We start from the raw sequence: 15780 nt of genomic DNA, 5'->3' as shown, positions 1-15780 counted from the left end.
GAGCCCTGAACTCCTATGTTCTCTGTCTCAGCGCCATCCTCCCTGTGGTCCCAAGTAGAGGAGTCAGGATGCCTGTGGCCCGGAGGGAGAGGGGGAAGAAGTGGCCTCCACGAGCTTCAACTGTCTCTGAGCGTCTCCGGGTAGGACTGTGGAGCTAAGAGCCCCTTCCAGGATAGGCAGTGCCTTAGTTTGCCGTGTTGTAAATCCCGTACTGTGTTGGGGTCTCCCCACAACAGGCCTGGGAGGTGGACAGCAGGGCACAGTTTTTATAGACAAGCTAAAACTCAAATGAGTTCCACAGAATGTTAGAGTTGGAAAAATTTAAAGATCATCTAACCACTCCCTTCATTTTCACATGTGTGGAAACTGAGGCTCAGCAAAGTAATGTGACTTGACTGAGATTTTGGCCCCATCAGGAGCAGAGCCTGGGCATCCTCCCTCCTGGTTGTGCTTTGCACAGCCCTGTGCTGCCATGCTCCCAGGCCAGCCTCCAGTCTCTACCTCAGACCCCCGAAATTCTGGTCTCTAAGGGTGTCAGTCACCTGCTCACGCCCCAGGCGCCACCACCCCACCCCAGGGCTCTGACATCACCTCCGCTTGACCAATGAGCGAAGTCCCAGCCGTGAGTGAGGATGTGAATGTCAGCTACCTCCCCCACCCCAGGTCCTGTGGTTGCAAAGATGCTCTAACAGGAAGCGGGTTTGAGGAGCTGCACAGCTTCCTGCCCCCCCCAGGGCTGAGCGGGGCGACAAGGGCGAGTGCCAGGCCGGCCACGAGACACAGCTTCTTGCCAGGGTCCTGGCAGCTTCCTCTTCCACAGGCACTTCCGTGTGGCCGGGGCCCCAGAGGCAGGAGCTGCTGCCCGTTGCCCAGGCCACCCTCCACCCCCAGGTCGGAGCCCTGCCCCCCTGGGGCCGGGCCAAGCCCAGAGGCTGGCTTGGGATCCCATGGGGGACTGGTAGGGCAAAGGTCTTGGGGGACAGAGGTGGCTGGGCCAGAGCCCTGGGGCTCCGGCCATGAAGTCTCGGCAGAAAGGAAAGAAGAAGGGCAGCTCGAAGGAGCGGGTGTTTGGGTGTGACCTGCAGGAGCACCTGCAGCACTCAGGCCAGGAGGGTAAGGAGGCCCCTTAGAGCTGCTGTTGGGGGTGGGGAGTGCGGAGCTTTTCCAGCCTGAGGGGCAGAAGCAGCTTCTGGGTGCTCCTGGAAAAGGGGCAGTGGCTTGGGATCACCACCCAGGAGGCCGATGAACAGGTAAGGCAGGACATGTGGCTCGGCGAAGAAGGCAGGGTAGCGGATGGGGAGGCTGAGGGGATGAGAATGGGAGCACCAAGGGAGCACTGAGGGGAGAGGATGGAGAGACTGGAGACCTGGAGAGGTAGAAGAAACAGAGGTGAGGGGTGACTACTGCGGACAGGAGAGGGAGGCTGAGGGGATAGGGTCAGGAGATGAGCAGCAGGAGGGGCAAAGGACAGTCCTTGGGTCTGAAAGAAAGGAGACAGGAGAAGGGCCTGGAGAGTCTGAGGATGGCACTTGGGAGGCGGGGGTTTCCTGGTTGGAGGAGAGGCAGGGACAAAGTTGCCGGGCTCTGGCCCCTCTGCAGACTTGCTGGGCCACAAGTGAGGATGTGGGTGGGGATAGCCCCCTCCTTCAGTCTCTGTGATTCTCTTGTTCTCCCTGTGCAAAGGAGAAACGGATTCAAAGTGGAGGGCCAAGGGAAAAGCTGCTGAAATGGGGAATACCAGAAGAGTAAGAGAGAGGGCTTGAGTCCTGGTTTGAAGATGAGGGTGGAGGGTGCATAGGAGAGTAGGTGTGGAGGCTGTCTGTGGGGCTTGCCCAGCTCCTTCCTGAGTTACTTTGGACGGGGCTTGGAAACCAGCAGGCCAGTGACAACATTGGGCTCATCCTTGCATGGAGTAGCCACTCAACAAATTTCTTGATTTGATTTGAAACTGAATGCAAGTATCCCAGCTGCCCAGCCCAGCTTGGTTTTGGCACTTCAAGCTCCTCCCAGAGAAGGGCACGATTCTTACCCCCCACCCCCACCCCACCCCAATCTGTCATTTCCTCTTTGTCCTCTGCTCTGGGCTGTGGTGCCTGCAGCGGAGGGAGGGTGATGGTGGTTCCCAGCTCATTTCCTGCTCTTAGCCCCGCCCCCAGGTCCCCAGACACCTCCTTCCCCTTTTCTCCTCCCCTAGAGGCCCCCATCCCCACTGGCCTCTGTTAAGGGAAAGCCAGGGCCCCAAGAAAGAGTGTTAAACATCTGAAGTGGCTTCTCTGTGCCTTTCTCTTCTCACTGGGCAGAGCCCAGCTGCCAGTTCAGGGCTGACTCCTTTACAAGGAATTCCTCTTGAGAATGATGACTCTTGGCCAAGGCCCACATGATTTATTTGAAGCTAATGTTCTTCCCTCAGTTCTCTGCAAACCTTCAGTTCAGCCTCCTCATCCTGGTGCTGCCCTTCCCTGGGGCCCCCCTGCCAACCCCATGTTGAAACACTGAACCCACATCCAGCCCAGACCCCATTCCTGTAACCTTTCCTGGCCCCTGTCTGCATTCCCAGCTGGTGAGGGGCATGTTCTCTGGAAGGGATAGACATCTGGTTGCTGGGTCTTGATCCTAGTGCATCCCAGAGCAGGAGAGAAGCATCTCCTGCCCCTCATCAGAACCTCACAGGAGCCCCAGGGTGGTGTAATCTTGGGCACCAGTGCAGCAGTGGCAGCCATCTCCCCGTCCCCCAGCTCCTCCTGGCACAGACAGGTGGAGAGTGGAAGGACAAAGAGAGGCTGGTTACGGCTTCTCTCTTTAACCCAAGACTCAGCAAAAATGAAAGCCCATGCCAGTGGAGATCTGTGTGCCTGGTTAATTTATCCTCCCTGATTATCTTGGTTTCCCCTATCCTGACACCCTTGTTCCATCTCAGTGCCCTCTCCCAGATCTTTGCCCCAGGTGGGTCTGCTCCTTCCCCAAGCCCTGTATGTATTGAGTCCTTCCTTTTCCTAATCTTTATCTCTTTGTTATCTTGTTCAGGCTTCTGATTCTCCAGGTCCCCAAGCCTTGGGTCCTCCTCCCTGACCCACCCCCATTTCCTTGATGTCTCCATCCCTTTGACTCCATCACCTCAATCCTGTCTCTAACTTTTACCTCTGACCCCATCTCTCTGATCTCTATCTCCTTGACTCCCCTATCTTTCTGACCCTGTTATCTCTTCCCTCATCTCCTTGACTCATTTCCTCTATCGCTCTGACTCCTTAGGCTCTCAAATCCCTTCTTTAAGGGCCTTTTCTGGAGGTTCAAAATCAACAGAGAAGGACAGGATAGAGAAGATCTGGCTTGGTTGCAGTTCATGTGAAAAGGACCTGGGGTTTAGGTGACAGTGGACTATTTATGAGTCAACTGAGAAATGCGGTGGCCAAAAGAGTTGGTGTAGCATTAGTCACCCAAGAGTAGAGCAGCAAGGAGGACCTGCCCCATCTCTGCATTCAGTGCTGGGAACCTGAGGTCGGGAGACCCTGGCAAATGGGCACAGGTCCTGAAGGGATGGATGGCAACCTGTAGGGCCAGGTCTAAGGTGAGGCAAGAGAGGTGACTGGGGTGCAAAATTTAAGGAAGCTGTCATTCTCAAGGCTGGGCAAGTGCCCTAGGTGCCTCTTTCTTAAGGAGGCGTTCACTGTCAAGATCGTGCATGTGCACAGTTGCCACTTGTGCAACCCTAAGAGTGAGTGCTACCTTAAATTATGCACCCTTGGTGCTGCCTTTGTCTCCCCCAAGTCCTCGCTCTGGGGTGCAGGAGGGCAAAGGATGTGGACACCAGGTCATATGAGGAGGGTTTAAAATGGATTTATTGATTATTTCCTTCATTCCATATTTCCATCTTACTTAATTCCATGGGCTTGGGATGGATGACTTCCAAAACACAAAACTTTACAAAAAGATAGAATAAATGACTGAAGGAATTGGGTTGAAGGGAAAGCAAGAGGAAGGGTAAGATCAGTACCCAGAAATGCATATCAAGTGGTTTTCTATGGTTCCTAGATGTGGGATCTGAGCTTCTAGTGGTTAAAGTAAAGAAGTAAACACAATTAGGCAGAAGACTTATAAAGCCCATAAGAAAACAAAAAGATGGCTTAGAAGTAACAAAGCTTTTCTGACACTGACACATGAGATGGATTTCTCTGGTGAGTCTCAGTTAATAGGACTCAATGTTTTGTCTTAGGCAATATTGTTTATTAAATCTCCAAGGGATGTCACCAATCCTCATAATTGATTGATTAATTCATTGAGTCATTTAATAAACATTTATTGGGCACCTGCTCTATTTCAACACTGTGCTAGATGCTGGAGAGGATGTTACTATTTGTCAGAAGGTATAGATACAAAAGAAACTAATCGTAACAAAATGTAATAAGTACTATAACACGGATATAAACGAAGGACTGTAGGAACCATAAGAAGAGATGAGCAAAGAGTTCAGAATTGGAGGTGAAGTTTGAGGTGCGTTTTGAAGAATGCATAGGAGTTCACCAGGCAGAGAAAGAGGGGAGGGCATTTCAGGCAAGGGAATAACAGGAGTGATGGTACCAAGGCTTGTTCATGGAGTAGCAAAGGACTAGATCATAGGACTCTTTGGGGAGTTGGTTGGAGCTGAAGCTGGAATGGCAGCTGGACCAGATTTGTGAAGGGTCTTAAATACTATGCTGAGGAGATTATATTTTATTCTGTATTGGTAAGGTAAGCAATGAAGTTTGGATGGATGAGGGTGTATATGCAGCAAAGGACTTGAAGCAGGGAAGTGCTTAGATACAACTATGTGGCCTTGTGGAGGTGGGATTCCACACACGGTTTTTGAGAGTGTCCCATGTCTGAGACACCATGTCAGATAATATGAGGAATATCAAGACGGGTCACACTTTGATCTTGTCCTTAAGGAGCTTACAGGTTAGTCACAGGGGACGGGGTCTGGAGTTGGGAGACATAATACAGCTTTTTGCACTCTTGGATTTGAAGACTGGCTCTAGCTGGGTGATACTGGGCACCCGTTACGTCTTTGATCCTCATTTTTCTTGCCTGTAAAATGGGGACTAGAATACCTAATGCACAGTCTTGACACATAGGTGCTTCTCTCCTGAACTGACCTACTTGAAAGTCTGTCACAATTTTGTGTACCTTCCCATGACAGATCTAATATCCATGCACTTGCTTACCAGAGGGGGTGCGTCACAATAATCCCCAGCAGCCCTGTTCCATGTTGGTTGGGACAACTAATGTTCCTTTATTTTATGTGAAGTATTATATAAATGCTCTTTCAAGACCAGCCCTTTACCCTGAGTCCCCTTCCAACCAGATTGCTGCCCCTTTAAAAATTCTGGAGTAGCAACTAGTAATTACAGAGAGACAAATTTTGGTTCAACAAAGGCAGAACTTTCTAACAGGAATGTGCATTGTGGAGAGGCAGTGAGCTCCTCCTCCTTCAGGGGTTTATGCCGAGGCTCCAGACCCAATGGGCAGAGATATTGTAGAGGGGTGGCAGGCTGGAGCTGATGCCCCGTAAGGATCTTTCTGTCAAGTTTTTATTCTGTGAGCTTTGTCCCCAAACCTCCTTCCCTGATGCTTCCATTTCCCTGACCCCCTGTGGTCTCTGACCTCCCGGACCTTCTGATTTCTCTTTCTCTGCCCCATCTGTGTCCCCAGTGCCCCAGGTGCTAAGGAGCTGTGCAGAGTTTGTGGAGGAGTACGGAGTGGTGGATGGGATCTATCGCCTCTCAGGGATCTCCTCCAACATCCAGAAGCTTCGGTGAGTCAGGCAGTGCGGGGAAGGCTCTGTGGCCAGAAGGTCAGGGAGCCAGAGTGGTGAGGGGACATGGGGAGAAGGAAACATAGATGCTAGGTACTAAGGGAGGAGCTCTAGAGTCTCCTCAAGAAAGACTGAGACCATGAACCTCACTCCCCTAGGCTAGCGCACGCACACACACAGACCCCTCCACTCCCACATACACCACTCTCACATACACCCACTTAGCATTTTAAAAAATTTAGATATGAATCACATACCATACAATTCACCATTTAAAAATGTACAATTCAGTGGTTTTTACTGTATTCACAGGTTGTGCAACCATCACTACTATCTAATTCTCTATGTCTCTTCTGAACATTTCGCATACATGGAATCATATCGTTGTAATGTTTTGTGTCTGGCTTTTTTCACTTAGCATGTTTTCATGGTTCCTGCATGTTGTTGTATGTACCACTTGTTGAATGTACCAGTACTTCATTTCTTTTTATGTCTGAATAATATTCCATTATATGGCTATACCACACTTTGTTTATCCATTCATCAGTTGATGGCTATTTGGGTTGTTTCCACCTTTTGGCTGTTATAAATAATGTTGCTGTAAACATTCGTGTACAAGTATTTGTGTGGACATATGGTTTCAATTCTCTTGAGTATGTGCTTAGGAGTGGAATTGCTGGATCATATGGTAACTCTCTGTTGAATTTTTAAGGAACTGCCAAACTGTTTTCCATAGCAGTTGCATCATTTTACATTCCCATCAGCAATGTATGAGCATTTCAATTTCTTCATATCCCTGCCAACACTTGTAACTGTGTGTCTTTTTATTATAGCCATCTTAATGGGTGTGAAGTGATATCTCATCTATATTTGCATTTCCCTAATAGCTAATAATATTGAATATCTTTTCATGTGCTTATTGGTCACTTGTATATTTTCTTTGGAGAAATGCTGTTCAAATTCTTTGCCCATTTTTAAATTAGGTTGTCTTTTTTGTGTTATAAGAGTTCTACATATATTCTGGATATTAGGCCCTTATTAGATCTACGACTTGCAAATATTTTCTCCCATTCTGTGGGTTGTCTTCATTTTCTTGATAGTATCCTTTGACAGAGAAAAGCTTGTAATTTTATGTTCAATTTGTCTATCTTTTCTTTGTTTGCTTGTGCTTTTGAAGTCTTAACTAAGAAACTGTTACCTAATCCAAGGTCATGAAGATTTACACTTATGTTTCCTTTTAAGAGCTACACTCATCCATCTTCACATGTACGCAGAAACACACATTTAGTCTCCTCTCCCGTACTTCTACTGACTCCTACACACCCCTACGTTGCTTCTCACACATGCAGCCAGCTCTCTGACATGCATCCCTGTTCATACACAGATCCACTTACCTATCCACCTACCCTTCCTCACATCCACTCTACACGTCAACATATACAACGCCTTATACTTGCTGCCTCATGTTTATACTCGCCCCAATGTTCTCCTTCCAAGTCCCACGCATGTTGACCCTTGACCCTGCCTGGAATCCATCTCTACAGCTCCCACCTCTCCCCCATTTCCCCTGACTCCCACCACTCCTGACCACTCTGCACCTCCCCAGGCAGGAGTTTGAGGCAGAGCGGAAGCCAGACCTGCGGCGAGATGTTTACCTCCAGGACATTCACTGTGTCTCCTCCCTGTGCAAGGCCTATTTCAGAGAACTGCCAGACCCCCTACTCACTTACCGGCTCTACGACAAGTTTGCTGTGAGTTGAGAGGCAGGGGGGTGGAAAAGAAGGCTGAGGGGGTGGCTGCTCTGGTTTTGACATCCCAGGTGTGTCCAATGCCAGACAGAGTCCTAGTGATCCTGAATGACAGAGACCACATGGAAATGAAAAGACCTCTCCCCCACAAACCTCCTAGCCCCACAACCTCCGCCCTCCCCTGTCCCTCTTCTTTTCATTCTCCCTCCTTTCCCCAAGGTCTGCAGATCGCACACAGCACAGGGGTGAGACGGGGAGACTAGAGGCCAGGTGGTCAGAGCTGGAAGGCCCTTAGGAAATCACCTAGACCAGAGCTTCCCTACATTTAAGAAAAGGAAAATCCTTTTTAGAAGTCAAAACTTTTTCAAGCATGCCCCTCCATGAGCTGAAGATGTTTTGAGTAAGAAAACAAATGACAAAAATGCTATGCTGAATTGAGTAACACTTTTTAAATAAGCCGCATTTTATTGAGCACAACAGCATGTAGAGATCCTGAGCAGCAGCTACACGCCATTCAGCCCACACAGGCTGGTATGGGTGGGCATAGGCCTTCCTGGACACATTGGGATAACTCCACAGCCCCTGGGGCACCCACAGGGTAGGACCACTTGATGTATTCCAGCACCAGGTTGTTACCGATGAGGATGCTAAGGAAGAGAGTGGCAGTGAGTTGCTCAAGGTCACAAAGCTATTAAGTGGTATAGCCAAGATTCAGCTGCAGGTCTTGTGGGCCCCATATTCTGAGCTCTCTCTGTCAGGGCACTTTGGAAGACCTGCGGTGAGGGATGTGTGGGGTACAGCACACATTGTTCCTGAGAGTTTGGCTCAGAGCTCTGGGGAGTGGGCAGGCGCACTGCTGGGTCACTGACTCCTGCTTCTTGAACCCTTCCCCCTAATCAGGAGGCCGTGGCAGTGCAATTGGAGCCTGAGCGCTTGGTCAAGATCCTAGAAGTGCTTCGAGAACTCCCTGTCCCAAACTACAGGTGTGTGGGGCTCCTCCCCACCCAGAGTCCTGACTCCCCACACAGCCCAGGCTCTCTCTCCACCTGGGGCCTTGACTTGTCCCTTCTCTTCCAGCTCCCGGGTCCCAGCCCTACTCCTGCCCTGGGTGTTCCCTGTGTGACCCCTGCCCCATGACACCCCTTTTCTGCAGGACCCTGGAGTTCCTCATGCGGCACTTGGTGCACATGGCCTCATTCAGTGCCGAGACCAACATGCACGCCCGCAACCTGGCCATCGTGTGGGCCCCCAACCTGCTGAGGTGGGCACGTGCGTGAGCAGTGTGTGGGGATCCTGGCAGAGACTAGCCCCAGGAGGCTACTCCAGGATGGGGTGTGGCTGTGTGGGTGCACTGGAGAGAGGCATGGGGTCTCATGGAGCCCAGTGAGAAAGAGGAACGTTCACGATTACATTGAGTGAGATGGGCTCACCCACCTGAGCCCCTTCTCTGAGCTTGAGTAAAGGCCCTAAGGGCAGGGTTTTTGAGTTTTCTTACATTGTATATGAGCTCAGGGACTGGAACAGGACAGGTCCTTGTCAAATGTTTGTTGAGCAAATGTCTTGCAGTCTATGGGAGAACTGGCCTGCATATCACTTCCTGTGGTGCAAGGTGGACTATGAGAAGTCCTGATATTCATTATAAACAAGGCACCCTGGTGTGCAAAGGAAGTAGAGCTTAATCCTGAGGAGGGCCTGGAGGCTTCCTGGAGGAAGTGGCATTTGAGACTTGAATCATGCATATGGTTTAAGAGGGGGAGGTGGGGTTAAGGGCATACAGGGGAGACGGTATAAGGTACTTTTAGGGAGAAGTCAGATGGGGAAGTGTGGTGGGTCCGGGGGGGAGAACAACTCCACGTCTCCACAGGTCTAAGGACATAGAGGCCTCAGGCTTCAATGGGACAGCAGCCTTCATGGAGGTGCGTGTGCAATCCATCGTCGTCGAGTTCATCCTCACGCATGTGAACCAGCTCTTTGGGGGCGCTGCCCTCTCTGGTCAGTGTCCTTCTTGCCCACCACATCACCACTCTTTGTCTGGGGAGTCATGTCAGAGTTATAGAGGGCCTGAAAGATCATCTAGCTCAGTCTCCCCGTTTTGCAGATGAGAAAACAGAGTCTTATAGAGAGATGTTGCTTATGGTCACATGGAGAAGACCCTGGAGAGATAATGGTGCAGTCAGGACTTAAGCAGGCCTCTTCTGCTCTCAGTCCAGGGTGTAACTTGACCTATTAATCATTGTCCTGGCTCTCAAGGCTAGTGACGGATCATTCCACCCCCAGCCCACCAGGCCAATGTCCTGGGATCTCCTTGCCCTCTGTGCTCCTGAGGACTCCCTCTTGAGGAGCTAGACATGGAGGGTGTGTCTCCAGAGGTCTCTGAGTATATCCCTAACAGGGTAGTTGGTGAGTGGGAGGGTACAATGAGGAGCTGGGTACCTGAGGGCCCTCTCTCATCTCTGTTCCTGGCTGGCCAATACTTCTTTTTTCCTAGGTGGTGAGGTGGAGAGTGCATGGCGATCACTTCCAGGGGCCCGGGCATCAGGCAGCCCTGAGGACCTTATGCCCAGGTCCCTGCCCTACCACCTGCCTAGTGTCCTGCAGGCTGGCGATGGCCCCCCACAGATGCGGCCCTACCACACTATCATTGAGATTGCAGAGCACAAGTAAGGCCTCCTTCCTGGACGCTCCTCCCCTGCACTGACCACCAGGCCCCAACCCCAGTGATTTCTCTATTCCCTCCAGGAGGAAGGGGTCTTTGAAGGTCAGGAAGTGGAGATCTATCTTCAATCTGGGTCGCTCTGGCCATGAGACCAAGCGTAAACTTCTGCGGGGTGCTGAGGACAGGGGTAAGTCTGGGGAGATGTACGGGGAGCTCTGCTGAGGGTGTGCCAGGCCCTGGCTCTGTAAGCATCCCTGTCTTGCAGAGGACAAATCCGATAAGGGGACTCTGCGGCCAGCCAAGAGCATGGACTCACTGAGTGCTGCGGCTGGGGCTAGTGATGGTGAGTATAGGTGTGCACTCCTGTGTATGTGTGTGTGTGTGGGTGTGTGTGTGCCTGTGAGCATCTGTGTGCGAGCATGTCTGTGGATGTGTCTGCAAGGGAGTAACAGTATTATGGAGGACACCACTGTGTGCGCATTCCTGTGTGTGTGTGTGTGTGTGTGTGTGTGTGTTTGTATGTGTGGCCAAGTGTGCTCACTAATTTCAAAAGTATGTAATGAGTCCCTATTATACACTAGCCACAGTGCTGGATGCTAGGTTTACAGTGGTGAGCTTATTTAATCTATGGATGTGTTCATATGAGTGTACATAGAGGGACAGGGTGGTGCATGTGTGTGTGTGTGTTGGGGGCAGTAGTGATGGCCAGTGACTATATCTGCAGGGAGGGAAGGGGGTTTCTAGGACTGTGTAGGTGCGATGATCTTTAACCTGCTGGCTGTGAAGGGTCTGCAGTAGCGGTCAAGGAAAGCTGGGCCTGGTGCCTCCCAGGCTGTCCTTCCTCTCATGCTCGAGAAAGCAGGGGTCATTCTCCAGAGCCTTCCTGAGGTGTCCAGGCCCCTTGCCGCTGAGGCTATTGCCTTCCTTTCTCTCCTCCACAGAGCCAGAGGGGCTGGTGGGACCCAGCAGCCCTCGGCCAAGCCCGCTGCTGCCGGAGAGCTTGGAGAATTACTCTGTGGAGGCAGCAGAAGGTGAACAGGAGCCTGAGGCAGAGGCACTGGGTTGCACGAACTCTGAGCCAGGCACACCACGAGCTGGGCGGTCAGCGATCCGTGCTGGGGGCAGCAGCCGTGCAGAGCGCTGTGCTGGTGTCCACATATCAGATCCCTACAATGTCAACCTTCCACTACACATCACCTCTATCCTCAGTGTGCCCCCAAACATCATCTCGAACGTCTCCTTGGCCAGGCTCACTCGTGGCCTTGAGTGCCCCGCCCTACAGCCCCGGACAAGCCCTGCCTCTGGCCCTGGCCGTGGCCCCGGCCCCCCAGGTGAGGACCCAAGGAATACCCAGGATTAGGAGAGGGGACTAGAACTCTAGGCTGAAGCTCTGATGCTGGGGATCTGCCCTGGGAAGGGCAGAGGCCTCAGCCCTGGGGCTGAAGTTTACTTTCAACTGCCTCCCTGGATTTGAGGTTGGGGGAATCCAGTAATATTATCAGATTGTGTGAAATTCATGGGGAGAGGATCTCTGGCAGCCTTCAGATCACTGATATACCCAAGAATGGGGGTCTGTGTCAGACACATATAGCAGGGATTACTAAGTACAAGGTGGGAATATATAATAGATGATGGTAATAACAATAATAACATTAATACTAATAGCTAACAATTATCAAGGGCTTACTATGAGCCAAGTGCTGTGTTAAGGACTTCGCAGGCATTAGCTTATTTCATTTTCTCATAATCTCATCACACAGGTATGGTGGTTATCCTTATGTTACAGCAGTGGAACCTGAGACCTAGGTTAAGCAATTTGCTATTAATTTAGGTAGGAGGTGGTGGAGGTGGGATCTGATCTTTGCTCTGACTCCGGTTCCTGAAGTGTCACTGATGAGAAGTACCAAGGCAGCACAGGGTAGTGGGTAAGGATGTGGGCTACAGAGTTAAGCAGACTTGAGTTGAAATTTTGGCTGTGCCACTTACTGTTTTTGTGATCTTAGACAAATCTCTCTGAGTCTCAGCTTTCTCAAATGTAACATGGGGATAAAACCCCTATATTATAGGGTTGTTTTGTGGGGGAAATAAGATGATGCATTGTAAAATATATAGCAAGGTGCTTGGCACCTGGTGGGAGCTCAGTAAAGGCAGCTATGAGCCAATAGTTAGGGATATTGGTCTGAAAGGATCAGCCACATGGAGCATCTATGCTGGGAGTACCAGGGCCATATTGTAGCAATGCTAGGAAGACCCACATTGGAAAGGGTCAGGGCTGGTCTTGACCTTTGTATTCCTGGGACACCTCTCTCTCAACAGATGAGAAGTCGGAGGCAAGTCCAGTCCCAGGTCCCCTGGCTGACTCAGGCCCAGCGGACGTGGCCCCTGCCCTGGAGGACTGCCTGTCCCAGGAGGTGCAGGATTCCTTCTCCTTCCTAGAGGACTCAAGCAGCTCAGAGCCGGAGTGGGTGGGGGCGGAGGATGGGGAGGTAGCCAAGGCAGGAGCAGCAGGAGCAGCCTTCTCCCCTGGGGAGGACGACCCTGGGATGGGCTACCTGGAGGAGCTCCTGGGAGTTGGGCCTCAGGTAAGGAGGAGCTGTGCTGGGTTTGGGGGTGGTAAGAATCCAGAGGGTGGACAGGGCCACCTGGTCCTGAGCCATAATGTGTGTCTACAGGTGGAGGAGTTCTCCGTGGAGCCGCCCCTGGATGACCTGTCTCTGGATGAGGCGCAGTTTGTCCTGGCTCCCAGCTGCTGTTCCCTGGACTCTGTTGACCCGGGGCCCGAAGCAGAGGAAGAAAGTGGGGAGGAAGTCTTCCTGAGTGCCTATGATGACCTAAGTCCCCTTCTGGGGCCCAAATCCCCAACCTGGGAGGGTCCAGGCAGTCTGGAAGAAGAGGTAGCAGCGTGTGAAAGACAGGAGGCTCTAGGAAAGGCTGAGGGAGAGCAGGCATGCTGGGAAGTTGGAGAGGATACAGAGGCTGAGCCTGGAAGCAGATGGGATATCAGGGAGGAGGCTGAGGGGAGTCCAGAGAGTGAGGTGGAGGATGGAGAGGCTGGTGAGAAAGAAGGGGAAGCTAGGGGAAGCCAAGAGATGATGGCCCACTTGAGAGAAGAGAGTGGGGAAGAGAAAGAGGCCAAGAGAGAGGAGTCCAAGGGTCAGTGGGAGGATGAGAGTATGGAAGAAGCTAAGAGTGTAGAGGAAGTAGGAGGAAGGCAAGGTAAAGACAAGGAGAAGGAAAGAAAGACTGAGAGAGAGGAAGAGGCTAAGGAAGGAGAGGAAGCCCAGGTAGAAGCTGGAAGGGACCCAGAGCACAGGGCCCGCGAAAACCAAGTTGCTGAGGAGAGCTGGGAAGTCGTCCACAAACAAGAAGCTGTCGGAGGCAGAGAGGATGAGGTCAAGGGACAGAGCGGGGATGGGGACCAAGAGGCAAGAGAAGACCAAGGAGATGGTGAAGATAGCAAGAGCCCGGACGCAGCAGCTGAAGGAGGAGTAGGGGAGGTGAGCAAGGAACGAGAGAGTGGGGATGGAGAGGCTGAGGGAGACCAGAGGGCTGGAGGTGACCATTTAGAAGAGGCCTCCCTCCCTGAAGGGTCACATGTAGAGTCCCTGGAGGTTGATAGTGCCAAAGAGGGCAATGCCCAGTCCTCTGAGACAGAACAGGCAGTCCCACAGCCACCCCGGCCAGAAGAGATGGAGCCTGAGGGGCAGCCCAGTCCAGAGGGCTGCAATCTGTGCCCCTGTCCCTTTGGCTCAGCTGGAGGTGTGGGCATGCGCCTGGCTTCCACCTTGGTTCAGGTCCAACAGGTCCGCTCTGTGCCTGTGGTGCCCCCCAAACCACAGTTCGCCAAGATGCCCAGTGCAATGTGTAGCAAGATCCATGTGGCACCTGCAAACCCATGCCCGAGGCCTGGCCGGCTTGATGGGACTCCTCGGGAAAGGGCTTGGGGGTCCCGAGCCTCCCGATCCTCTTGGAGGAATGGGGGCAGTCTTTCCTTTGATGCTGCTGTGGCCCTGGCCCGGGACCGCCAGAGGACTGAGGCTCAGGGAATTCGGCGGACCCAGACCTGTACTGGGAGTGAGGACTACAGCCTCAACCCCAGAACCTCCCCCTGTAGCATGATCCCTGCTCATTCTCTTCGGCCCTTTAGCTGCCTGGAACTCCAATCTGAAGGCACAGAAGGGTCTGGACCCCGGAGTCGGCTTAGTCTTCCCCCCAGAGAACCACAGCCCCCTGACCCCCTTACACCCCCCCAGCGCCGATCCTATGCATTTGAAACACAGGCTAACCCTGGGAAAGGTGAGAGACTGTGATTAGGACCAGAGCACTGGGCAAAGGGGACAGTAAGTTGTCTTGAATCTCTGGGGTCCCTGACTAGCTGTCTCTTCTGCAGCCCGAGCAGCTATAGTGCCCAACTCTATAGGCTTTGGCCCTCCAGCTTCTCTTTTTGACTGTGGGAGGCACTGCCTTGGTTGGTTTACCTGAGCTTGTCTCAGACACAAAGCACTTATCCCTTAGGAGATTCCCAAGCAAGTCACCAAGATCCTGTTCCCAGGGAGTGAGGTCATTGGCCAAAGGGAACAAAGAGCAGGCAGAAAACTTAGAGGTTTCTCAAAGTGAAGAAAGAAGGGGGAACTCCAGCGAAGTTCCTGCCCTCCTCTGAGGCTGTGAACTTCTCTTCATGCAAGCCCAGGGTGGAGGTGGGGAGGACAGGGCCAGGTCAGAGCCTATTACACCCAAACAGTTCTAGAGCTTCCCATCGTTGTTCTGCTCTTGGGCTCTTGGATACCTCCTGACCCTCTTAGCTCCACACTAGGAGGAACATGTCCAGAAAGCTCTTTGAAGCCCTCGGTGTTTGTTGGAGGGACTGACCCCCTTTCCAGCCCCGCCACTCTCTGCCTCTGGTCACATTAAGGATGAGAGGTCCTGTACAGATCTCTCTGGCCTCTCCTTTTTCCTTTGGAATAACTTCCTCCTATTTCAGGGAAGGGAAATGGAGTCACTAAGGCTCTGGGACTGCTTCTCCAGATAGGCTGGGGCTACAGGTCCCATTCTAGTAAGGGGTGATGTCTCAGAATAAAAGTTGTACTTTTACATGTAAATAGTGTGAAGTCTCATTATTCTTATTAAAGTCTCCGGTGATAGGTATCACATTTTCATAAGTTTGGCCAATCGTTGTCTTCTACTTTTGTTGTTTGTCTGCTCTTCCTCAGTTGTTGTCATGGAGACCTGTGGCTAGAAACTAGAGCTGGGTTCATGGTGGTGAGGAAATGGGGAAGAGAAACTTATATTTACATAATGCTCATTATGTGCCAGTAAAGGCTAGGTAGTCTACGTGCATAGAATCTATGCCCTTGATTTTATTCAGTCCACCTAACAATTCTGTAAGGTTGGTACTGGTACCTCCACTTTACAGGTGAGGAAACTAAAGCTAATTAAGTCAAAGGTTTGCCAAAGATCTCAGAGGTAAGAAGTGGCAGAGAAAGGTCTGAGACCCGAGTTTATCTCGCTCCAGAGACTGAACTCCAGAGTCTGAACTCTTCCCATTACACCACACTACTCCAAATCCATTAAGGGTAGGTCCTGACTGA

At 51.6% G+C, this 15780-nt stretch overlaps 1 protein-coding gene across 3 annotated transcripts; it reads left to right on the top strand.

Moving 5' to 3' along the window:
• The first annotated feature begins 711 nt into the window (after positions 1 to 711).
• Positions 712 to 15291, top strand: ARHGAP30 (Rho GTPase activating protein 30). 3 transcript variants are annotated; one of them, XM_058539606.1, is made up of 12 exons: positions 712 to 1113; positions 5686 to 5788; positions 7395 to 7539; positions 8437 to 8519; positions 8690 to 8797; positions 9401 to 9528; positions 10025 to 10196; positions 10276 to 10379; positions 10458 to 10535; positions 11134 to 11523; positions 12509 to 12603; positions 12865 to 15291. In XM_058539606.1, exons 1-12 carry the CDS (start codon positions 1017 to 1019, stop codon positions 14500 to 14502), a joined length of 3141 nt encoding a protein of 1046 aa, XP_058395589.1. In that variant the 5' UTR covers positions 712 to 1016; the 3' UTR covers positions 14503 to 15291. The 3 variants fall into 3 exon arrangements, with proteins under 3 accessions (XP_058395589.1, XP_058395588.1, XP_058395590.1); XM_058539605.1 differs by having other exon boundaries at positions 12509 to 12774; XM_058539607.1 differs by lacking the exon at positions 712 to 1113 and having other exon boundaries at positions 5709 to 5788; positions 7399 to 7539; positions 12509 to 12774.
• Positions 15292 to 15780: the final 489 nt, after the last annotated feature.

Source organism: Diceros bicornis, chromosome 4 (genome assembly GCF_020826845.1).
Source record: "Diceros bicornis minor isolate mBicDic1 chromosome 4, mDicBic1.mat.cur, whole genome shotgun sequence".
Taxonomy (NCBI): Eukaryota; Metazoa; Chordata; class Mammalia; order Perissodactyla; family Rhinocerotidae; genus Diceros; species Diceros bicornis.
Note: the sequence above shows the minus strand (reverse complement) of the source record. Positions and strands in the feature narration are given on the sequence as shown.